A 25,979-nucleotide genomic window follows, 5' to 3' on the forward strand; every position below is an offset into this window, starting at 1 on the left:
TTATGCAGCCATTTGAGACTGACAAACCACAGTTCACACCTTTGTTGTGCAGAAAAGAGCATTACTTGACAGTTGTGTTTTGCTTTACAGCACGGCATCACACACCAACAACTGGATATCAACAGCTCTGGATGCACATCATGGTCGACTGAGCAAAGAAAAGAAAGAGGACATGATCGGAGGGAGGTGGAAGAGAAATACAGTGTCAACATTGGACAAGAGTAAACACTGGACTGACTTTTACTAGCTCAAGAAAGCTCAGGGAATAAACAAGCCGCAAGATATATGCCAAATTGGTCTTCACCTAACACACATGTTAGGTGAGAATAGAATTTCTTCCCTAAAGTCATAAAAAATGGTAAATACAAACTGAAAAAACAATTTCACAATGCACCGAGTTATTATTTAGGTAAAACAAAGGAAAAGGACAAGTAGCAACCAGATGACGCTAATAAAGTGCACTTGAATAACTTCTTGTCAGACAGCAAACGGTTTGTGAGAGTTTTCTGGTCTAGAGCACAGAGTTCTGTGTTAATACAATGCAAAGAGGGAAAGTTATGAGCCATGATCTTGCTCCTGTTGTAAGGCCATTTCCAAATAAAGTGAAGTCCATTGTTTAACATCGGGGCAGATTATTGGCAAGTGGAAACAATTCATGGTTTTTAATCCTCTTAGGTTGGCAAAGATTCACCAGAACCAACACTAAGATTTCTAGAGCCATGGACAGAAAAAATCATTAAATGAAACATCCCATCAGCACAAACACCACAGGCGGTCAAGCACGGTGGCGGGTTCTTATGATATGGGCTTCTTTTGTAGCTACAGGACCTGAGCAACTAAGTTAAACTTAGTTAAACTTGAGCTCGTCCAAATACCAAAGTATTGTAGAGTCAAATATTAGTCTGACAGCTAAAAACAGACTGAAACTGTTGAAACTGAACAAGACAATGAACTAAAAGAAAGCAGCAAATTGCCAACAAAATAACTGAAAAAGCACAGAATCAAGGTGCTACAGAGACCCAACGTCCAGACTTTACTTTTATCTTTAACATAATAAATTAATATTCATGAACAGATTTTTTTTTTTGTATAAATTATTGATTTTAAACAAACACATCTGCATGCATATAAATACGCAAAACCAACTGATGATCATCGTCTACAATAACATCACATAATTTAAAAAAAAAAAAACTTGGAGCACAGAAAGTTTGCAATAATAATCTTTTCACACTGTACAAATATCAGTAGAATTACAGGTTTTCTTTGCGTGAAACTGAAGCAGTGAATATATTCACACACTGTGTTGTCAGATGCAGTGAGAGGACACACACTGTGCCTGCTGCAGGCACCTCATGCAGCACATCTTCAACACCTGCACGTACATTATGCTGACTGTGTGACGAACTAGTCTGGAAAGAGAGCGAGTGACAGCTCTTGCACAATCAATGCATCCCAAGTCATGATGTTTCGATCAAAACATCTATAAATACATGTGAAAACATTTGGAACAGTTTATAAAAGACATATTGTTGTGATCACCTTGACAATCAGGGAAATACATCCTGTGTAACAACATGATTACACATGATTACATGATTACGCTTTAGGATTACAGAAATGGAACAAAGGCCTCTGTCTTTTTCTTCCCTGCCTCCACTGTTGTCTTAAGATGAGCATGGTTTTGTAAATTTGTCTTTATATGGACTTGGATCCCACGCAATGTTTTCCAAATGAGATCTCCAAACAGAGGCTGATACAGTTGCACATATCACCACATCACACCAGCTTTCTTCTGAGTTTGCACCTTCAACACTTCCACAATACAAACTGATCATGTTTTTGTCTTGTTACAGTTTTAACATATCTTGTTAAATGTAAAAAAATAAATAAATAAATAAACAATATTTGCAAAATGACTAAATTAAATGTTAAGAGAAATATTAAGCTTCTCTTTAGTGGCTCTTTGTTAAATCCAGGATGGAATTAAAATTCTTCTACTCACATCTGAAAGTCTTACTGACCAAGCTCCACTAGATCTTTAAAGACTACAGAACTTTTTCCATTTTCACGTCACGCGCCCCCTATCGACTGCTAATTCAGCATCCATTTTGCATCCTATCTGACCTGTTCACTCTCTCCAGCCAGCAAAAGACGATCTTACAACAACTCTGATTTTGTTCCTTTTTCTCTTTTAATCTGTTGCGTTTCTTTACTGAATCAGCGACGGTGCGCGTTCAAAACAGTCGGTGTGTTTTTTGGCATGAAACGAAACTTGTATAGTGTTGTTTCTCAGCCTCGGGACGCTGCTAGATATCACTCTGTTATTGAACAAGTCCAGAACACAAAGTTTTAAGGTCAGAAAGGTATATAATGTGTCCGTAACATCTCGCGGTTTCATATTTTCCTAGTTTGAGCACTTCACTCTCAGACAAGAGGATTACTTGTGGATCGTTCTGATAAAGCTTATAACAAGCAGCTGGAGGGGGGGGCTTGGCTGTGCTTTTGCCATTGCTTTAGTGATGTTGCAACAGCCTGCTGGGAGACATCCCATGATGCACTGAGCACCTCACAAACTCATCCCCTTGTATGAGGATGTGATATTAATGTCCTTTTTTTGTTTCTTTTGTACGGATCCCCATTAGCTTGCAGAAGCTAGCTGCGACTATTCTTTCTGGGGTCAATTGTTATATACAGTTAAGATTTACATGTATATATGTTCATATTCACATACATATGCTGCATTCATACAAAAGCATATCCATATATACACATGCAGATACATACATACAAGCAGAGATGGCAATTCCTGGTCCAGAAAGTAAAAGTCCTGCCATGTTTTTGGATCTACCTGTACATTTAGAACAGGTGTTTTCCCTAACAGGCTTGTTTACCTGGCAAAAACTCTGCTCATTAAATTCAGCTCGTTTGGTGACTGGTCGGAACAGCTGCCGGACAAGACTTTTACTTTCTGGACCAGGAATTGCCCCCTCTTGACACAAGCACATACATATAAACACATACATAGACATGTATGTGTTGATCCCTCTATCATGCCCCTCCTCCTTTCTGTCCTCTCCAACCCCAAACTGGACAAGGCAGATGGCTGCTTTCCTGAGTCTGGTTATGCTGGAAGTTTTCCTCTCTGTTAAAAAGGAGGTTTTATTTCTCTCACCACTGTTGCCTCACCACTTTGTGCATGCTAAGGATAGGACTGTACCGTCGGATGGTTTCCTTCACTGCGCATTTTTATGAAGTGGCTGAGCCAGATGTTATCTCTTTTATGTTTATTTCTTTACTTTTATTATTATTGTCGGTTAAAGAGACAGAAGACTATTTTAGAAGCTTTATCAGGCAACATGAGATTGGGGGTGTGTCAGTGTGTGTGTGTGAATGATGATGAGTCTATTTGTTTTACTTGTTTTAATATATTTAAAACTTTGAGCTGCTTCTTGTATGAAAGGTTTTATACAAATAAACTTTGATCTGATTTTGATCTGATTTTAGGAACAGTTCTGAAGTGGTGAACAGTAGATCATAGAATGAATTGTATTTAATTGCATTATAAGTGGTTTAAATTGGACTGATGTATATCTTTAAAAGTACCACGCAATGATTTTATCAAGAGTCTGTGCAATACAAATAAGGTGGGATTCAAGTGAAATAAACTAATAAATTCTTGTCCAACAGGATTCTGGTTGGTTCCAAATTCAGCCACAAAAATGTCCCCTGCAAGTCTTTGCAACAGATGGTCCGTTCACCCACAGAGCCCAGTCTTCCAAATCATGTAGTTAGTCTGGGATTACAGGCATATGGTGATTTTTTGTTGTCCCCCCCCCCTCCATTCTCTTTGTTCACTGCACTTAACACTGCCATTACTAACAAAGAAAAAAAAAACCATCAACAAAAACAAAGTTACCTGTTTGTGTCTTTCAAAGATTTTCAGATCTTATTTCATCCTGCACAGTGAAATGAGATCCTGTTCTGCCAGAACAAACATGTTAATCAGCTGAGTTGTGACAAATTCACATCGCGATGTTGGTCGTCCTGAAAATAATTCCATAATTCAACAGGTTTAGGTCTGAAAGATAAACGTTTTTTTTATCTTTTTTTTTTTATTTTGAAGGTGTTTTTATCTCACCCGCACAATCTGTTTTTTTGTTGTCTTTTTCCTTTTTCTTAGATCTATGGTTTTATAATGTGCAAATAAATAAATAAATTAAATAAATAAATATCATCCTGCCCAAGTAATGACACTTCCTGCCTATAAACTAAGGAAAGGACCTCGAAGATGGCGACAAAACGCCAAAACAGCAGTTTACAAACCAATAATTGGTGATGACGCTTTCTAATGGTCTTAGCAGGATGTTGACAACCAGCACAAGTCCTTGGTGGAATTGGTTGCAACATCAGTCTTTGGGAGCTTGTGGGCTGTTCTATGTCAGTGTGTGAATAATGAGTAAGGGCCTTATATTTTCATGTTATATTTGGACGGGTGGGTGTGTGAGGGGCCTGTATATCAGAGTTTTGTGTGTGAGTAAGTCAGTAAGTGAGCAGCAGCTCATTTTAGCCTGCTCCCGTCTGCGGGTGTCTGCGTCAGCCAGAATCTATCTATGGCGGCTCGCTCATCCTCTGCCACCCCCGCACACAATCAGGCTCGACACACACAAACACACACACATGCTCGCCCCGTATTTGTATGTCACTTCCTTGGGTTTAGCTTCTCTGCTATCACGAGGAGAGGCTCTAAAATAAGCAGATGACTGGTGGCATCTTCCTCGAAACAACAGGACCATCTGGTGCTGGAGATAAACATTTAACCCGAGCCTTGCTGCTGGCAACGACATGGTTCCTGTCAAAGTCGGAGTGCGTTGTCAATGCGTCTCAATTAAACCCACAGCGGCTGAGTTCCTCAACTCCTTGTCAGTCAACGAGGAAGCCAACAGCCCACTCAGGTGCAAACTAGCTTCCATTTCACCTGTTCTAGAGAAGAAAACACAATCACAAAAGAACTGTGGCACTACTAGCTGCCAGTAGCCTCTTTCGCTGAATGACGCTGACAGCTTTCAGCCTTCGTTCAGTAGCTTTCCAGCTCCTTAGGGGGTATTTATAGTCGCTATTGATTGGGATAGATTTTGGTGAAGAAGGAAAAAGCAGCACTTGAGTTTTAGCAGCAGACTACAGAGCAGATTGTCTGTTTGGTCGTGCAGAAATGGGCGCTATATGCTACGTTCTCGAGTACACCCATGCCTCGCCGCCTGTACGCGCATTACTTTTCTCTCTTCATTTACACTTAATTAAAGTGTGAACACAAACAGCATCCTGTATTTAAAAAAGCTCCAACAGCTGCTGCCATCCTCTCCAAAAACAAACCCATCAGCTTTAGCAATCCGTATGCACTTAACATGAGTCACTCGATCAATCCTAGATGGTGGCTTGACTTCCTGTAGGAGGCTACTATGTGAGCACAGACTTGCTGGGGCTTTCTGTTTAGACTGCTGAGAGATGACTAATGGTTCATCCAAAGGGCTCGAGGATTGACTGAAGACTCCGGGCTTATGGCCAACATACCATGGAAGCTGAGGTGACGCAGTCCACTTTCAGGGAAACTGCAGGTGGTTAATTATTGGGACAAAACTGTGAGTATTTATGGTGAAGGGAAGGAAGTGGAACACAATGAACATGAATGGGGGAAACGTTTCCTATGTTTTTTTCTGACAGACTCTCCAATTCTTAACATCTCAAGCAGATTAAAAGTAGGTTTGCACTCTTAACACTGATTTTGGCACAAATTGATGCCAAAGTGGGGTAGTAATAATTACTGTGATTATGTGTAAAATAGTGATGCAGCTGCAGCAGGTATGAGGCACAATCAGCAGCAACAAGCAGCTTTAATCACAGACGAGAGGTCGTTCTAGGATTTTTTAGCTTTTATTCAGCTCTGTTGACTAAAACCTCTTCTGTTTAAGTTTGTGGATCCACAGGGCAAATTAAAGGAGCCACAAACAGGCTCAAAAAGACCTAATGAGGTGCAGAATCTTCGACCACAACGTAGCATTAGTAACCGTATAAAACCATCATTCAGTGTGTCAGCAACACCAGCTAAAGTTCACTGAGTGGAAGCAGACAGCTCATGCCCAAACCTGATTGGTTCAGATCACATGAGGGGAGGAACTCAACAGAGGTTCAAATCTGATTGGCTCAGAACAGAAGCTGAGGCGAAAACATCAGGGGACAAATGAGAAATTATTGGAGGATAAATAAATGGTGAAAAAATTAATAAACAGGAATAGCAGGCTTCATACGATTTTTACAAGTTAAATTTAAGATTTTGTAAAGTTATTGTGACTAAGAAGTTAGGAAAATGTATTTATTTACATCAGCAGTGAATGTAAAATGCAAGGTTGGCTTCAATGTATCTGTTTGATCACAAAAATGTGATTGCCAAAAAGACAGATCCATCGATCATGACAAAGAAAAAGTAAAAAAAAGAGACTGAACAACCACACACACACACACACACATATACATACACAAAGTGTAGATGTGTGTAAAATATTCAAGAGTCATTGACTCTTTGTCCAACTTAATGTTAAATTTTGAATCTACAAAGTTCTCCAGTCGCTGTCGGGTAGCTTTCTTTTGTGAATAAATAAAGGCTTCTTGTTTGTTGGGTTAAATGTTCCCCGATCATTTCTCGCTGGAAACCAGTAATAATTGGTTCCTAGTTTCAGTGTGAACTGGAGGATATTAGTTCTTTACAGTCACTTTCCAGTTTGGACATTTTCTCGACACATTTCAGTTCAATACAGCGCACAACTTAGGCCGACATCATGTCAGACCTTCCATGTAAAATTTAAGCACTGAACGGTAAAAAAAAAAAAACCTTCTTAAGGCGTTAAATGCAGATTTGTAAATTTAATACATTTAAGACTTTATAAGGTGCAGCAGGGACCCAGAAGTAGTTTAAATAAGTAACATAAATAACTAAAATACAAAATATAATTTTGAAAATGAGTTTTTCTCTTTGTATTTTGCCATTTGTCCTCATATTTCTCCATTATTTATAGACTTCTTATTTCTCCCTCGATAGCCAACAGCTTCGCCCAGAAACTCTGATCAAAACATTTGTTCCTAGTGTCACTGTACATTGATAGAAACATTTTTGCCCTGTGACCTCAACCTGAAATGAGATCCGTCATCCACAAGAGAAATTAGAAAAATGTTTATTAACGTGAAGTGCAAACTTTGCCAGATAACATTCAGGGCTGTAATTGGTTGTTTGCAGATATGAGGCAGAAAACGGCGCAGCATATGAATTTCATGTCCCAGCATACCGTAGTCAGCCAACTGCTGGTCCATTTCACATCCACAAGGCTTATGAACTGTGAACAATTTGCATTGATCTTGAGTCGTTGGTTCAGCAGCTGCATAACGCCGAAGTCTTCAGATAGTTTAGATTATTTTGTGTGTCAACTAACCGAAGGCACAAAGGCTAAATGAAAGCGTCTTCGCTAACTGCTCAAAATAAAAAGCAAATAAAGATTACAAAAGATAACATTTTATGTAATTACTTAATGGCATCCTTGTTAACCTTGTTTACCAATCTCTCAGATTTACTTGTGCTTTTTAGATCCAGGGCCAAAAATAAGAAGCTGGGGCCTCCTTACAGTAGCTGCCTCCAAAAATTAACTAAGTGACACCTGCAAAGCAGAAGAAGCCTGTAAAAAGATGGCAAACAGTGTTCTGATACCTCTTTCCTCAAGTTTGTAATGTAACTAAATAGTGGAGGTGTAGAAAACTTTGTACCTTGAACAGATCAGCTTCAAAGTGATGAGACTAAAATCCAACTTTCTGATTGAGCGAAATGTTACTCACAGGGGAGATGTGATCATACCGGATTATGACCAGGGCCACAGGGGTTAATATGCCCACAGAAAGAGACACAGATTCAGATAAATGATGAAAATACAGGGAAGTAAACATCAGACCAACTTGAATGATGCCAAAGGGGGAAAAAATGTGTTTTTCAAAAAGGAAAATTATTCTAAGCACAAACTAAAATCCTGAGATTTTACACAACCTTTAGGAGGAAGACGAGCTGGACCAAAAGAAAGAAAAAATAACATCCCAATCAAGAACTCAACGGCTACACAAAGTGTTTACAGAGTACTGAATGTGTTTAGTGTTATAATCTTTGCACTAAGCGGCGTAATAATACCGAAGAAATGCGTCATCTTTAAACTTCCATCTTTTACAACCAGGTTGTCTTGTCATGACGTCGACAATCACAGAAATTTCAACTCACCGTGGGGCCGTTTCAAACATTTTAATCCCCCTAGCAGCTCAAAGCAGAGCAGAAATGTGGCTGTCATGTAGACAATCTGTCGGGTCGCTTCCAATCTTGTCAAACGTGGCAAACGGCGCTTTAATATCTTCATATTTACAAAACAGAATTGAATTAAGTCTGAAAGTGGAGCGCATCCCAGCTGCATCTTACCTAGCCAGCGCCTGGACCTTGGCTGCATGTCTCTCCTCCAGCTCTGCCAGCTTCTTCTTCAGCAAATCAGTTTCCTGCCTCAGGCCTGCGGAGTGCTCCATCTCCCCATCCAGCAGACTGCGAAGAGACCTGCGGATCACACGCAAGAGTAATTAAATAACACTGGTTTCTGTCACATCATGTTCAAGTGAAAACTCTTATCCTTTAGACATAATCCTCGACTTAATGTTAGCGTCCTGATGATGCTTTTTTCCATGGACCGATTAAATGCCACTTTAACAGCGGCGCCGACTGAGATGCGGAATCGCATTTAGCTCTGATGGAAAACACTTAATCAACACAAATCTGTGACTGCATCTTCTTTAACACCCTAACTGCAGATCATACTCTATCACTAAAATCTAAATGCTGCTTGGCAGAAGATTCGCATTAATTCTGATTAGCTGCAGAGGTGCATTAACATAACACCACAGCTCTTTTTTTTTTTTTTTTTTTTAATTGCTACAAGAATGCCATTAAGCTGATTTACGGCTTCATATATTTTTAGCATTTGTTAAAGAGCAAATTAAAATCTCAGCGGTCTCATTGCTGGAACTGTTTTCTGCGCCGAGTCGAAGCGAAAACACACAGACGGCAGCTGAAAGTAACACGTCTTCCCAGTCTGAGTGTGTCTGTGGGAACGTACATGTTTTGTTCCTCCAGCTCGTCCTTCCTGTTCATCATGGCTACGATGGCCTGACGCAGCTCCACTGGAAACAACACACACCAGCGTTAGACTACTTTAGATATAAAGTACACACACACAAAAAAAACAGTAATATGGAAAAACAGATTCGTCGTATTATTATAATCATATTATTTTATACATTACCAAACAAAAAAAGGCTCTGAGAAAACAACAAACTATTATCATATTTTTCTTTTACTTATTTCACTGCAGACAGTATGAAACCATGACATTTCACATTTTTCTCATCATTTCATTTGTTAATATACGTTTACTGGACAATTTATTACAAACAACGGCTCAAATGCTTGTTGACACATGTATTTAATCAGCCAATCACATGACAGCGACTCAGTGCATTTAGTCACGTCGGCACAATGAAGATGAAGTTCAAAGTGAGCATCTGAATCAAGAAGAAAAGGATTTATGTGGCTTTGAACGTGACACCGTTGTTGCCTTGATGCTGCCAGAGAGAATGGGCAGCGAAAAGAAAGGCAACAGAAACGTAGATAGCCACTGGTTACCACCAAGGTATGCAGAACACCATTTCTTCATCACAACATGTCCAGTCTGATATGCTACCGCAGCCGAAGACCACACCAGGTGCCTCTCCTGTCAGCTAACTGGAAACTGACACTGTAAACAAACCGCTGCCTGGTCTGATGGGTCTCCATTTTAGCTGCAACATCCGGGTGGAAAGGTCAGAATTTAACTAAATTAAAGCCTGGATTTCAAATTAAAGACAAGAAAAATCTTGGAATTATGTTTTCCACATTTTCCCGACTGTATCATACGGGGGTGGGAAACTTCGGTCCAGCAAGTGTTTCCCTGCTGCAACACACCTAACACACATCGGATTTAATTAGCAGACTGGTGCAGAGCTTTATATCTAACTCTCCACCAGTCTGCGAATGACCCATTGATTTGAGTCAGGCGTGTTGCAGCAGGGAAACTCCCAAGACTTGCAGGACTGCAGCCCTGGTAGACCGGAGTTTCCCACCCCAGTGGTGGAACAAACCAGGAACTTAATAACTCCCCAACTTTTTGCAGAACAATAACTTGGAGAACTAACAAATGCAACTGCAACATAATAATTCACCCTTTTACAATTTCATTTTTAATGAACTTCCTTCATTTAAGTTTTCTGATTTCAGTTTGTTAAACAAACCTTTTTAAAATGATTTTTAGTTAAATATTTTGTAGAAAATTAAAAAAGAAAGTGTATGAAGGTGGACGCCAGTCATTTCTGTGGAAAACTAATATAAAACATTTCACCTTTTAAAACCTGAAGACCTCAAATGGTCTTCAGGTCGAGACAAGACTGCCAAACTGGTCCAAAATGGCCATTTTTGCAGACATTGCCTAAACAGTTTGTACAAAAACCCTCTTTTTATATTCTTCTCTTTGACAGAGACAAGTTTGTCTTTGCAGAGCTACTGTTCACACGTTGTACTATGTTTTATACAAAGGGTGCCCAAAGTTGGTCCTTAAGGGCTGCTGTCCTGCAGGTTTTGGACGTATCCCTGTTCCGACACACCTAACTTCCATTAAATGGATCCAACACCCAAAGAAGTTCTGCATAATGACTGATTAGTTTGAGTTAGGTCTGTTGGAACAGGGATACATGGAAAACCTGCAGGATTGTGGCCCTTGAGGACCAGAGCTGGACACCCCTAATTTACAGCTACAGTTCCAGTTTCTCTTCACCAGTAACACACACTCATACTAACACACTAACACATATTAATAAACCTCTATTTATGAGTATGACTCAAAAAGTATTCAATTACATGTTGTGGTTGCAGAGATACAGTCATTTAATAAGGAGCGGCTTAAAAAACAGGCACAGAGCTCAAAGGGTTAAACAAAACTTAACCTGAGATGTGCATCAGAGAACACTTGTCATCATCTGCAAGACGCTTTGCATCAAGAAAACAAACAAACAAACAAACAAAGCCCAAGAACCATTTGCTTCACTTTGTCTGTTATTACAGCAATAACGTTTCTGTAAATCTCCTCTCATGCTGAGTAAATCTGCCTTCCAGCCCCTCTTCTTTGGGTCTTTGTGACCGTACTTAAATAAAAACTTAAGAAAACACCCCCTCTCCCCCGACATCCCTCGAAACCAACTCCAGTCACCCAGACTGTGTCAGCCAATTGGAGTAGCCGAGTTTTTGGCGGATTGATGTTGATGTTTTGGCTTGATAAAATATGCATGGATGGAGACTTTTTGCAAACTACGATGATAATAAATGATGTTTGCTCTTTCACACTGACAAGAATGAATTGCTGAGTACTTCAGCCTCTGCAAGAAAGTCCACAGCGTTCATTTTGTTCTCCACTTCACTTAACAAGACATCATCATCAGCAGTTTGATTCCAAATTAAACTTTTGACCCGACGCTACAACTGTTCAGGGACCACCAAAGCTATTACTATATTTTCCTGAGGGAGGGGCGCGTTACAGCAACGGAGGCAGCAGATGCTGAGATATTACTCTCCCAAAGTCAACGCAACACATTTTCCACCCAACAAAGGAAGATTTCTTTCAGAAAGTGAGAGATTAATTACAAATTAATGGAACACTATCAAAACACGACGACGCATTTGCATCATGCATCTCGGAAAACTTGCAGTTTTTTTGCAATTCTGAGCATCTTTTCCAGGCTTAAAGCATCAGGGCGCAAGCTGTGAGAGAGAAGCTGGGTGATGTTAATCTCCATCCTGATATTAAGGACAGATTTGGGATGAGCTGCTCTGCGGCGACAGTGACTCATCTCCACGGTTGTGGCGCGCCCGCATGTTCACATGAAAGCTTCCGAGCCAAGGCTTCTGAAAATAACAGCCAGGAAACAAGGAGTTTATCCAGCCTGCAGACGTGAGACCACCAACTCCATTTTCACAATCATCACAGGGCGTCAATGCAGACCCAGATACAAGTAGGTCTCCTCCAGCCCCGAGCGAAGAGTCTGTTCGGGAAAGGAGGAAGAAGACTGTGATGAGGAGCGCAGCAGTGAGGACAAAAGTGGAATTCTATCATCTCTGTTGCTCCGTTCTCCACATCAGCAGGCCAGAAATAACGTTGACCTTTAGTCCGACCACGCGTTCGCAGCGGGCGCCACAGACGAGTGGCAAATTACAGCACAAGTGTGCCTGCCGATGCATCTTATGCGTGCACCTTTGCGCTCGTGAGTTGAAGAGGCGCCTTTTCCTCCCAGGAAAAGACCGCATCGGCATGTGGCGTCAGCGGAACACACTGCAATAATACGTGCGTTAGCAAAGAGCCTGGGCTTCGTAATCAGTGCCTTGTGAATTACAGACTCCATACTTGGCAATCAATGGACTGCTTGGCCTCACACGCTGTCAAATCCGAAAGGAAAAAATCACTAAAGCAAGGCCTCCTGCTGAACACTCCTTCCTCTTCTCACGCCGTTTTAACCCAACACAACTTTTTCTAAAGAAATCTTTCAGGCTTTGAAGGAACATTGGTTTGTGATCGGAAGTCGGTGCAACTTTACAATGCGAGCTTGTATTTACTGAATCATAAGAAGGGGAAAGACTGACGGAGGTTGTTCCTTCTGATGCAGTGAACAAATGCAGATTGGACATAAATACTGCACTGATTTTTACATGTGAGCCAATCAGCTGTTATTTGGAAGTCCTTTCTTAATCAATTACCTCATTTTCAGTATAATGCATGAATAATTTTGGGTGACACTGATAAAATTCTCCTTTCATCGTTACCTTTCCAAAGACAATGGAGAAATGCTGCAGGTGACTTGAGTGGAATTAATGCCTTACTCGCACACGGGGGAAATCTACGGTGAAATCTTCTTATAAAATCAACATGTTATCAATTTGTCGAGCGCATTGAAAGTGATCTTTGAGTCGTCTTCCTCAGTGGGGGTTTTTTTCTACATTTCCCTGAGCAACTCTGCGCAGATCCCTGGAGAATCGCTGCTTTCGGAGAGCAGGTTAGACAAAAGGGAAGGAACGAGAACCAGTCCAGGTCTTTCAGTCAAACTGTAACCAGCAGAGATAATGTCACCACTGCCTCTGTCAGGATGGATTTCGCCCTCGGTGCTGGGAGTGAGTTCCAGATTTTTTGCTCTATATATCAGACAGAAAAATGAAGCTGTTACAGCTGAGGTGTTTCCTCTGAATTAAAACACTGTTTTCAATGTGTCTTTGAGTGTTTATGACTACACCAGCATTTCTCCCTGACCCTGTGATCAGTTCCCATCATGTGCAAACAGGCTTTCTATCTTTCTCGCAAACAGCAACCATCTGAGCAGCTGAGGATTTCAGGCTCTGATTAGCTCTGGGAGCTCCAACCACACTGCAGGCAAGAGGCAGAAAAATCTGACGTCATGAATCTGATGTAAAGTGAAGACATTCGCACAACTTTTCACATTTTCACAAGCAGAGATCCATAAAGAGGAGCGAACAGAAGTCCACATATACAGTAGATACAGTAACATGTCCCTACACTGGACCAACAGTGCCACCTGCTGGATCGGTTCATAATATCAGAGTGAAGAAATTAATCATTTTTTTGGCAAAGGATTTGGAAGACTGTACCTGTAAGGGAAAAACAGGGCTTGTTTTCTTTGGCTGAAGGCTGAAGCTGATGTGGAATTTCCAAACAAACACAGCGTAGAACCTGAAGAGGGACTCATTACATACCTCTTACATAACCCTAAAACCTGACAATCTTCTGGTAAAACCTGAAGAGGAACTGATCGTTTAAACTGCGAGCGTGTTTGATGTAAATACTTCGGAGGTTTGTAAAAGTCCCGGTTTGTTTCTGTTCGGGAATTTAACCACATCCATAGTTTTACAGAGCGGTCCAACTGCAATGACTGAAGGTGTATGAAAAGAAAACACTGCTCAGCTGATGTGATGCTGGCTCACATCCACGTGAATCATACCACAGAACAGGTTTGGGAAAAAAAAAACACACACACACGGCGAACTAGAAGGGTAAGAAGCAGCCAGAAAAGGTGAAAACCAGATGAAAAAAAAGAAGACATCCTCACCCACTGTCATGGACTCTGGCAGACCAGATGTTGGCAGGACGCCTGAGAGCGGAGCACACTGCACTGGTGGACTGGACTCCATACTGGGGCAGATGAAGGGAAGAACAGAGTACTGTTTCAGTCTTTATTTTTGCTCATTAAGGCTGGAGCTGTAGAGCTCTTTGCCTCCGACCAGGCTCTCGAACTAAAGAAAAATTGCTAATAATCCACATAATTCCTGACGACAACGACCGGCTTACTTGAAAGTCAGCTGTGATCTGCTGCTCTCACAGTTTTCCACCGATCCTGCCGAGTCACAGTGAACAGGAAACGCAGCGGTGTCCTCCACAGAGCTCACTGAGACAAAACGGAAGTGAAAGTAAAGGTAAAAGTAAAGAGAAAGTACCTAAGCTTCATGACTGAAAAGTTGTGCAACTGCAGGGGGATTTTACTCCATACTGGTTCTGCTGTGGTGTCTGTAGGGCTGTTCTGGTACCTGGCTGAGAGTCTGAGGGGTTCAGGGGTATCAGGATGTCCGAGCTGGTCTGATCAACCATGACCTGCACAGGACTCCACGTGGACACACTGGACAAGCTGCCCACCACCAGCCTGGTACAAGATAAAGGTGGTCTCTGTTAGTTTGGCCTTAAAACAGAAGAATCACAACATTTCACTCCGGTTCTGACCAACAGCTTCCGTGAATAAAAAAAAGGCCATTTCTTCTACTGTTAAAGTTTTTACTATACAAGATGTCTTGTGCAGCATCATAGCAAGCAGAATGAGGGTCTGGCTCATCAAGGGGGGGCTTAGTGGCTACAATGAAAACAAAGTTTTATGGATTTAAGGCTCTTTTTGATACTTGAACTCAATTCAATTCACCTTTATTTTTATTCCGCCCCTTCAGGGCACTTTACAGACACGTCGATATGAGCCAGTTCATGCTGAATAGCCTAGTTTAGGAAAATCAACAAATTTCATCAAATCTTGACTTGGATCCAATCCCGCATCCTGATTGACTTGATTATTGTTCTTTATTTGATTATTGCTAGGTTACATGTTTATGCCGGAGCTGAACAGGGAAAAAGAAAACTTATCTCTGAACACAATGCATTGTTTATATCATGCACTCTAAGTCACCAGTTTGCATGTTTAGACAGCTACTGTGCTGTTTTGCAAGTTTAATCACCAGTAAAGTCATGTTTTCATTCACTTTTTTGCTGATGTTGTTATTGTTATTAATTTTTTTTCTCAGATTGTGCTCTTGATGATTGTCTCCTTTGTTTTCTTTGACTCTAGGATGCTTTTGGTTTTGCTTCCTATCGCTGTGTTTTCTGTTTGTTTCCTAGCTGGAATTATTTACCTCAATGCTACAAGATTTCCTTAAACATGTTTGTATCAAAGCAGTTCTCATTTCCTTTCGCCTTGTGCATTATTTTTGGGGCATTTTAGTCATTTTTTTGGGAAAAAACTTTGTTTATCTTATAAGCAATAATGAAATTTGCACATTAGAGAACAACTTCTTGTTAGAGGATTCTGAACTCACTGATCAGTCGGGATCTTTTCCTCCTCCTGGATTTGCGTTTTGGGTTTATACATCTCTTCCTCCTCCTCATCCTCCTCCTCCTCATTATCGATGCTCTTTCTGTCAGGCAGTGGAGGGGTGGGAGTTGTGCAGCAGGGATGGGGGGAGCCCACCCAGCTGATGATGCCTGGCTCTGCCAGCCCATTTTGTGTGGGCAAATCGGAGAAGGCCGGCTCCAAAGGGTCAATCCCTTCCTCGATGCTGCTCTGAGCCGGGGCTGTGTGACTCTTCCTCATCCCACTCGCCTTCTGAGAGTCTTCCTCTCCCTCCTCCTCATCCTCTGCCCCTCCATCCAGATCATCGTCAAAGGAAATGATGTTAGTGATCTTCTTTTTCCTTCGACGATCCTTCCTCAGTCCTGAATCTGATGGGAGAAGTGTAAACATAGACTTAACAAACCTTTCAGATGTGAAAGATTCATTTAATCTAAAGTTTATTGCAGCCTTTATTCAAAATCCACCAAATCCAGTAAATGTCAGGTCCCTCCACTCATTTATTTGCACACCACAGAAAGCAACAAAGCAGGCTGGTCCTCTTCCTCAGAATGACTCCACCACAAAATTATTCAGGCGCCTGGATTATTTCCTGGCAATGAAACAGGACAAAAGCAGATCTTCTATCTTACTAACAGCTTCACAGCTTTCAGAGATCAAAAAATCAATCCAAAGCTAATTTGGCTCCAGGTATCAGACACAGGGTATTATTCTGTCTCTATAGGGCAAGATAAATGTAATCAAAAAGATAAATCGTGTACTGAAAATTTAACTTGCTGCATCGTCTAAAACACAGTTGTTGAGCAGATTAAAAAAGGAAAAGAACAAGAGTCTGTCTGTCTAATAGGAAGCTGGTGGAGGAGTAGCAAATCTTCTGCCTGTGATGAACTGGACTGGCTCGTATTTCATTTACATTCATTCTAGTGGAAAGCTTTAGCGTCACAGAGTTAGCATTTAAAACCTTGTTAACCCCATGAAAAGAGCAGAAGGAGGGGAAAAGATATAGTCCTGTGGGTAAGTCGATGTCCAACAGAGAGAAAAAAAGCAAAAAAGAAAATCACTAAGAAGAGCCTCTTCATACCAGCAGAGGTGCTGCGTGGCAGGACAGGGAGAGGGTCCGAGGCTCCATCCACTCTCGGGGTGAAGCCGGGCACCACAGCCGTGGCGGTGCCGATCTCTCGGAGCAGGCTGCTAACTCCCTGAGTGGACTCCTTCCACAGGCTGCCTATGCCCTGCGTGGACTCTTTGAGGAGGTGGGACACTGAGGAGCCTCCTCGTGTTACGCCACCGTTCAGGTCACTGTTGTCAATGTTGATGGCAAACAGGATCGAGTTCAAACCTGAAAACAGCGTGAGGAAGAGGAGGAAAAAAGTGAGAAATTCAACATCAAGCCAGATAAAGCGTTTTAACTTCAGATAAGTGAAGTGATTCAGGCCATCTGCCAGGACGGAAAAAAGCTGAAGATCGGCAGGTTCATAACAACTTAAATGGTAAGCTAGTAGCAATAAACATAAACACTGCTTCAATGACCAGTAAATCTAGCTGCAGGTAAGCTGGAAAGAGAGACAGAAAGGAAAGTTACAATGGTTTGCATGAACAAACTGGATTATAGGTGGAGCAGTTAAGTCACACACCATAACGCTGAATTTTTAGATTTCAGCCTAGTTTTGCTGTGTTTAGATCTCCAACACTAACACAGCAAAGAGAAAAATAGAATTAAAAAAAAAAAAAAAAACACAAAATAACGCTCACAAGGTGCATTTCCTCTGTGGTCAGTTTGATTAAAATCAACTCGGGCTCACTTTTATTTGGACCCTACCGGGGTTTCATGGGGTCAAGTTTGGTGAACTCAGAATTAGGTCTCTGCTTTTGCAGATGATGTGGTCCTCTTTGTTCATCAGGTTCATCATTTTCAATTGTGACTGGAACGGTTCGCAGCTAAGAGTCAAGCAACTGGGATTGGGATCAGTGACTCAAAACCCAAGACCATGGTCCTTAAGCAGAAGGTCCAAGTGATGTGGGCTCTGCATCAGTCTGTCATGCTGAAATGGCCTCTTGGCTCTCTGGCTCAGAGTCAAGCTACTGCTCCTCACTCTTAAGAGGAGACAGATGAGGTGGCTCGCACATTTTGTCTGGATGCCTACCAGACATCGGCCTTGGTAAGGACCATAGACTGTATATAGAAAGATGGACAGAGCCTCCGTGACGTCACCCATAGGTTTCGGAAGAGCTGAATTGAAACTCGGTGGGCGGTTCCTACCATCGCCATCTTGGCAGAGGCATGCGCGTCATCTCACCCGGAAAATACAAATTTGGGTAAAGAGGTAGAGCTGAGAGGGGGGCTGTGAGAGTCTATGTGGATTCACTCTGTTTGGTGCCAGGCCTTGGCGAATGAGGGGGGAACTGCAGTTTTATGCACTTCCGCATAGGCTTCACTTTACCACCGGAGGTTGCCGCTTGGGAAGGACCCAGGACAGGCTAGAGGGACTGTGGCACAGCTGGCCTGGCAGTGCCTTGTCTCACCTTGTGATAAAGGTCATTCTATTTTTCACAAGGTGAGACTACTATAGAGAAAAAAATGTAGGAGGGATTGGGTACGGTTACATTACGTTTTTTTATTCAGAATTATTCATTCATAATTAACGTATTCTCCTACGAGTTGACATGAAAATAATCATTCTGAATTAAAGTTTACATGAAACACGTCCTCACTTAAGTCCTCTTTAGAGCGGCGGGTTGGGAAGGGTTCTGACTGAACAGAGGGTGCACGTGACGTATGACATAAACCGGAAATAAACAAAATTGGCTCCCTGTTTCTCGTCTTTTCGGTCGTAACTTGTAAAAACTACATAATAAGTACCAGTTTTGCCACTATTTTTATCATAATTTTGAAGTACCAGCTCAACACGAGCATACTACGTCACTTTTTGCAGCAACTGAGAAGGAGAAGAAAGACAGCCCACCGAACACGAGAGGCAAAACAACGCGTGCCATCGGGACAGGACAAGGTAACGAGCATGTGCAGAACAACCGGTATTAACTTAGAGCTGAATTAAGGTTCACATGACAGAGGAATTAAATAGTTCGGAATTAAAATGCTAATAAACCAGCCACTTAATTAAGTTTAATTCTGAATAGAAATTTGCATTAGGAATAAAGTGTTTACATGGTCGTTTTTCATCAGTTTAAAGAGGAATTAACTTTTAATCAGAAATAAACAAGAATTTAAACTCCCATGTAAACATAGCAATTTTAGCGCTTTTTTACAGAAGAAGAAAAGCCAGCACAACCTACAAGGAAGTTAGCTGAGAGTTGGTGGTTACACAGTATCTTCTAACTATTGAAACGCTGCCAGGCCAAGTAACCGTGTGTTAGTTAGCTAGCCACACATTAGCAAGCTAGCTGCTAGGCATGGCTAACAGAGTGAGCCAGCAAATCCCCCACAAGCTACAAGTCCTGTTAGTGTCTAGCAAAGTAAACTGGACAAGACTAATATATTCACAGATTACTATTTACAGTATGACATATGAGAGAAGTGAAGAGTCACACTTGAGCTATTTCAATGCAGTTTGTCTCTGAAAGAATCTCTCGTGGCTGCAACATTAAAACACACAATCCTGAGGGACATAAAAATTCATCTTTAGGAGTTTATCAACTACTAGAGTAAGACTTGCAGAATATTATATTTATATGTCCTATAGAACATTATCGTGCTAAATGGATGTAAAATTACTATTACTTTCTTCCACAATTATGCTAACAATATTGCAACACATGATATACGGACTAAAGTTTTTACCATCATTGTAGGTTTTTGACAATTAGAGGGAAATGTCCCAAGATAGTCTTCCAATTAATTAAATTGTTTTTTAGTTTATATCCCATTAAAACTATCATTCAGAGTCAGTTTTCCAACATTTCTTATTAGCGAGTTTGGCATCCATTTCCTTCAGAGGCTCTCCGCAACAACAAGAGAGTTTTGCCCATTTTCTTGAGTTTGAGAGAAATCAAACTCAAGAAATCTCTCAAACTTCTCTGATGTGCAGGACTTTCTTCCCATTGCTTTAGGCAGCCGAATACAGGCTCAACCAGTCTCTACTCTGGATTTCCTTCATAGCAACTATTTACTGTTAACTGTTGGATCAAGACTAATTATTCATGGCAACTTTAGCTGAGAAGCCAGATCTAGGAAATCTGTAAATGTTCCTTTTTTTTTTTTTTCTAATTCAAAATGATGAAGGGTTTTATAATAGATGGTTACATCCTTCTGTGGTTTCACAAAAATCCTGTCTCATTGGTCCATGGACAGTTTTCCCAATCTCATAACTTGGTTGTCACTCTGATATTCCACTTTACAACTGTAATTGGGCAGATGTTTCCCTTTTTTATTGACTTTATTCAAATACACAAGTTTTAAACGTTGGTTCTGAACACATATAGAGTTTCTGTTAAGATGCATCTGAAACCTCTCAGCAAAGGCAGCACATGGGCATACCTTTACAACACAAACTCACCTGCAGCCATTGTGGGAAGCATACTGGCTCTCTCTTCATCAAGAACAAAAGCCCAGTCTTCATAGTAAGTTCTAGACAGAAGAGAAGCAGCACCGTTACATCTGAGCAAGTCCCACATGCTCTAAGCATTAACCGTAAAGGTAAATATGGTCCATGACAGCCCAGACCCACAATTTCTCATGCAAAAAATAACAAATATACTGGTGTCAGTGAACAACAAACAGCATGAAAGGTGAGAGGGGTTCAGCACAAATAAACCACAATCCCTCCACTAACCCCAGACGTGGGCGGTCAGCCAGTAGCGTATGCAGGTAGCGCTCCAGCGAGTGCTCATTGAGGGCGCAGCGCAGCCAAGCACGACCCCGGCCCAGCTCTGAGGAGATGTGGCGCAGGGAATAGAAACGCTGGAGCTCATGGCGGTTCAGATGTTCCTTCACATAGAACCAGAAAGTCAACTCTGGTGGGAGAAAAACAACAAAAGAAAGAGGTCAGTTACAGAAAAAATGTACATAAATCATAACCCAGGAAGGGAGCAGAGAGGGAAACGAAAAGGAGTAAGAGGATCTTCTGCTTTAAAGTAAAGTTTTCTAAGGTGAGGCAATTTGGAAAGAATCATTACGGCATTCATTTACATACAATTACAGAATGACCTAAGAATAATGTGTGTAAAAATATAACTGCTATTCCTAGCTTTGTAAGAGGACTTGGCATCATTAGGGAGCCCCAAATCCATGAGTTCACCCATAATCCTGTCTTCTAATTGACTGTGAAAAACAGGAAAAGCGTCAGATATGCTAATGCTAATGGAAGTAATGCCTTGCTCCCCCGTTTAAAATTAACAACCATGCCGGACTTCAATAAGACACAGTAGAAGCCGTTCAGAATAATGCGTAGCTAATGTCTCTCAACCAGAAGACTGGTCCTGGTACTTTTCCATGGCTGCAACAACAGTCATGTGAAAGAGAAAAGTGCACTCTTTCAATTCTAATATGACATATCAGGATATAAAGCACATATTTAACTACGTCATCATTTTTTAACTAAACTAAGCTACAAATGCAGAAACAGTTTGATTCTACAGTTTACAGAACCAACGAAAAGGTTTACAGTGTTTGTTTTTGTCCAGCATTGGGTATGAAGGGTCTGGTTTTTTTCATTCATGACCGGGTGTTGATGATACCTCTGAATCCATTTTTCTCCACAGTATTTAGCAGAAGCACCTTTGGTTACCTCAATCCACCACTTGTATTAATGTCAGTAAAAATGCCTCTACGAGTAACATCTGACTCTAGTATCCTCCAGCTTTTTTAGTCAATCATGAGGTGCTGATCTTTGTTACATACATTTTTGGTACCCCGTAGCAAATTTGTTGGTCAGATAGTGAAACAAATTGATATTATTGCAACCTCTGGCAATAACTTTAACTCAACAGCCTTTTAAATAAATAGCATTTTGGTCCACATCCATCCTTTAGAAACCAAAGTATCTCCAGACAACAGATACTAGAGGTGGGAAATCAAATTGAAAAAAATTCAAATATCAAATATAATAAATTTTTTTATTTATTATTTAGATTTTTTTTTTTTTTTTTGTTAAAAACTCTTGTTTTCAAATAAATACAAAAAATCCATTACAACATTTTTTGTCATTTTTATTGTTATTATTGATCTTTTTACTTGTCTTTTGGGGCATTATAGCAGCATTTTTTTCCTCATTGAAATTAAGAAAAATGATGAGCAAAAAAGGTTTTGTACTTTTTTTTTTTCTACAAATATAAGCAATATCGAAGAATCGTGAGAATCGCAATTTAAATTGAATTGGCACACAAAAAATTGGAATCGGAATTGAATCAGGACGAAAGCATATCGTCACAGCCCTTACAGATGCAGCTTTTTTTTCAACAAAAGTTTTTCAGTGTCATGCTGTTCAAATTAAACATCTGCTAAAGCTTCTGTTTTAACCTTTAACCTTAATTTTCATTGCTCGGCATCTCTGATAAAAACAGACTCTGCTGTATACATGTTTAGTGGTTTAGCATGGTTTTTTCCAATGAAGCTACTGAACTATTTCAGGTTCCTGTTGCTCAGCATGCTAGAGGTTGTTTGGGATCTTGGGGATTTTGACTGGTATTTAAAAAGAAAAACAAAAATGGGCTTTTAAAGAAAAAAGAAGAAGCCAAAAACCAAGAGGAACACCTGATCTTTACATAAACAGGGAATGGAAATCAGAGTCCTTTATCACACGAAGTGATCTACAAGCTTCAGCATGTGTAGAGAGAGAGAAACAAGGACGAACAAATGCTTTCTGCTCTCAGAAGACAAGATGTATCAATGCACACACCTTCCAGTAAAACAACAAGTCAATCTACAAGCTGCAAGCTCAGAATTATCAGCTCTGCCTCGTCCGATTCTGATTTTAGAGCTCAGATTGAGCACATTCATACCTGCTTCTGTCTTACTGCTGAAGCCTGCAGCCTGCTTGAGAGCAGCAGCGGTGAGGGCCAGACCTCTGCTCTTCCTCAGGCCGTGCTGCAGCACCGTCTCAAACTGGGCACACAGGCAGATCACCCTGCAGGGACACAGACGGGTTATAACCATGCAGGCAATGTGAATAATACTCATACGGCACAGTGAAGGTTTGCAACGACACCTGATAGTTGAAACTAGAAGGAATTGGAAAACAAAACTAAAGAGTGAAATTTTAGTTGTATGCATAAATTGAAAAGGCGTTGATTAACTTTTGCCGGATACCAAGCAGATGTTGTAATCAGTGGTGGTGCTACAAGTTCAAAATAAAATCTAAGCAGCACAGGATATGAAACTTTGATCAAATAATACTGTGATGGCATTAAACTCTCATAAAACACAGCTGAGGTCTAATTTCTGATCCATTCGTACCAACTTTCTTTTGTGGAACAGCATTAATGTCATAAGACTGAACATTATCACTGCTTGAATGAGACGGAATTTCACTTTAAAGAAAATTATCATCAGACGGGACATCTGACTGGATCGTCGCAAAAACACAGACTGAAGGTGAGGCCACCAGATAAAACACACACACACACAGGCGAAAAATCTGGTTAGCTTGCCTTACCTACTGTCTGAGTCTGTAGCTATCTCCTTTCTTCCTCCAAAGCGAATTTGGCACTGGGAAGATATGGGGGGTACAGATACACATGAAATACATTATATTCTTCAGTGTTTGGCTGCTGGGTTCTAAAAGTCCCCCCCCCTTCAAACTGCATACACACTTCCAACATTACTGCAGCGTACACAGAATACACAAGATATCAGTAAAACCAGGTTTCACCTGGTTTGTGGATGAATCTTTACAGTTCGGACAAAACAGATTCAAGTCAAAACAAAGGCAACAAAATGACAGTAATCATTAGATTTGGTTACACTTAATTAGCTGAAAGCTCACTAAAAGCTCCCTCTTTGTATCTTATTATGTAATGTAATGTAACAGATAACAGCTAGACACAGAAAACCCACTTTAGAGGTCTGTTTTTGGACAGTTGTGGCTTCCTGTGTGCTTTTACGGGGTTGAAAACCTTTAATATGCAGAACTGGGATCACTTTTGGCCCCACTTTCTCCATCTTTGTTTGTTAACATCCCATCAAACCAAATCTGTTTCAGTTACACTCCGAAAAAATAAAAAATCCCATCTCCCATTCTGCTTGTTTCTTTTTGCCACAAATCCACCCAGCGTGTGTGTTAAATTCCACAGAAGATCAACTCATCAAAGCTGCGAGTTTTACTTCCTCTGCTGTTGGTTGGTATTAAGGAACTAAAACATGCTAAAGCACCGCAAACTGAGTGCCAGACATCAATCTAAACATTTCTGTTCATGCAAAGCCAGAAATAGATGATCTCAGATGTTGTTTTTGCCTGTAATCATTTTCAAGAACGCAGAGATGAAGAATACTCACCTGTTTGACAGCATCCAGCAGCCTCTCCAGGAGGTGCTGTCTCTTTGTGTCGCTCTGCTGCGTGCCTGTGGAGGGGACACACAACGCCCACCAATGAAGGACTCACTCAATTATCCCCCCTATCATGGCTTGTTACACCATTAATTATTTGTAACTAAACGCAGAGGAAGGAAATGAACTTGTTGATGAGAAATTTAAGAATTGCTGCGCTCCAGTTACTACGGGAACTGCTTTCATCATGTCTGCAGCCATTCAAAAGAGGGTTTGTTGTGAGAGTTGAAAAAGATAACATGTGCAGTTTCCGACCAGTTTGGTCCATATATGTGGTACGCACAAATGGATGCATTCCCTTACTGTAATTACTCTGTACTTTTACACTCCTTTTATGGCAGTTCATTGCTTTAGGTGAATGTGTCACATTTCTACTTACAATAAAGCAACCTTTGACTTTTAGAAAATTGATTTGCAGCAACATTGCATTTGTTATTTCATTGAAGAGTCCATCTAATCCCTGGTGGTCTTGTCTTATTAAAACTCTTTAAAAGCATGTTTGTGTTTTTTGTCACAGTGAATCTGAGCAGTGTGTGGTTTGGTTTGATGCAGTCCCTGGACTTCCATGCATAAAGAGCATCCATGCATGAAACAACTCGATACTTCTAAAACTGCTACTGAACTCTATTGAATTCATTTCATTTTTATCAACAGCAAACACTTTGAATCAAACAAGCAAAAAGCAGCTGCAGCTGCACTAACTTGCTGTTAACAAGTTGCAGAAGCATGACATGTCGAGATTCACAGGAAAATACAAACAGTGAGGCTCACCGTTCATCTTGACAGACCAACTCCAATGTCAGCAACGTCCAAGCTAAACGTCTCTCCACCGAAATGATTCATCGCTTTCTGAAGCTGTTTGATCACAAAGTGCAGACAGCTAGCGATGCACCGGCTCCATGCTGCTTCTGTGGCCGAGCCGGACCCACCCAACCGCGGCGTGAGGACTGATGCACACTCGGTGAACAGCGAGGCCTGCCGGAGAACCGCTGGAGCTCCCAGTCTGACATGAAGGAGTTGTGCTCAGTCTAATAAAGCAGACAAACTGCAAAAAACCTCAAGTCTGAGTGTAATATGGAAGTATTTACATTATCTGCTAGCAACGTGGCGGTCCGCTGGGCAAAGAAGCGAAGTGTTTTCAGTTTCTATGCCTTGCAGTCTGTGACACTGCGAAAACGCACTGACATAGCGGTGTCAAGGTCACATGACAAAACACACGGCGGTCATATGACTACAGGTCGCTAGTGGGAGTTGTAGTCCTCTACCCAAACGGTCTGAGTCAAACCGAACTGAAAACAATTACGTTTTAATGGCTTTCATTTAAGTTGTCTACTGTTTGTCGACAAAAATAAACACATACTTTGTATTAGTAAAATGACAAATAAGATATACAGACGATTTTTTTTCATGAAAACTGTATAAGTTTTAAAAAAAATGTCCCTCCTTTTCTGTGTTGTGAGTCATTTGTACTCAGGTCCAAAATACAGAATTTATTTATTTAAAGTCTTAACATTTATACCACTGAAAAACGTGTTTATGTGCCTTTTAAATTGTTCCTTATTTGTAATGAAAACTTCTTTGTGGGATGAGAAGCTTTTTGTTGGTTGTTTCTTGTCTTTGTCTTATTTCATTTAGCCTTCATTTTACCAGGAAAGTTGAC

At 40.8% G+C, this 25,979-nt stretch overlaps 1 protein-coding gene across 1 annotated transcript in view; it reads right to left on the reverse strand.

Moving 5' to 3' along the window:
• The window catches only part of snx29 (sorting nexin 29), a 172,821-nt gene extending 147,612 nt beyond the window's left edge, over nt 1-25,209 (reverse strand). Inside the window, exons 1-13 of the mRNA XM_079260506.1 lie at nt 25,091-25,209; nt 24,269-24,333; nt 23,430-23,482; nt 22,777-22,901; nt 20,610-20,790; nt 20,334-20,404; nt 16,901-17,158; nt 15,788-16,190; nt 14,741-14,853; nt 14,505-14,601; nt 14,266-14,348; nt 9,186-9,249; nt 8,501-8,629 (exon numbers count right to left, since the gene is read on the reverse strand). Of these exons, the coding sequence (XP_079116632.1) occupies nt 8,501-8,629; nt 9,186-9,249; nt 14,266-14,348; nt 14,505-14,601; nt 14,741-14,853; nt 15,788-16,190; nt 16,901-17,158; nt 20,334-20,404; nt 20,610-20,790; nt 22,777-22,901; nt 23,430-23,482; nt 24,269-24,333; nt 25,091-25,097 (1,649 nt within the window). The 5' untranslated portion in view covers nt 25,098-25,209. The remainder of the gene's footprint in view (nt 1-8,500; nt 8,630-9,185; nt 9,250-14,265; nt 14,349-14,504; nt 14,602-14,740; nt 14,854-15,787; nt 16,191-16,900; nt 17,159-20,333; nt 20,405-20,609; nt 20,791-22,776; nt 22,902-23,429; nt 23,483-24,268; nt 24,334-25,090) is intronic.
• Between the last annotated feature and the right edge of the window lie 770 nt (nt 25,210-25,979).

Source organism: Telmatherina bonti (genome assembly GCF_933228915.1).
Source record: "Telmatherina bonti genome assembly, chromosome: 21".
NCBI lineage: Eukaryota > Metazoa > Chordata > Actinopteri > Atheriniformes > Telmatherinidae > Telmatherina > Telmatherina bonti.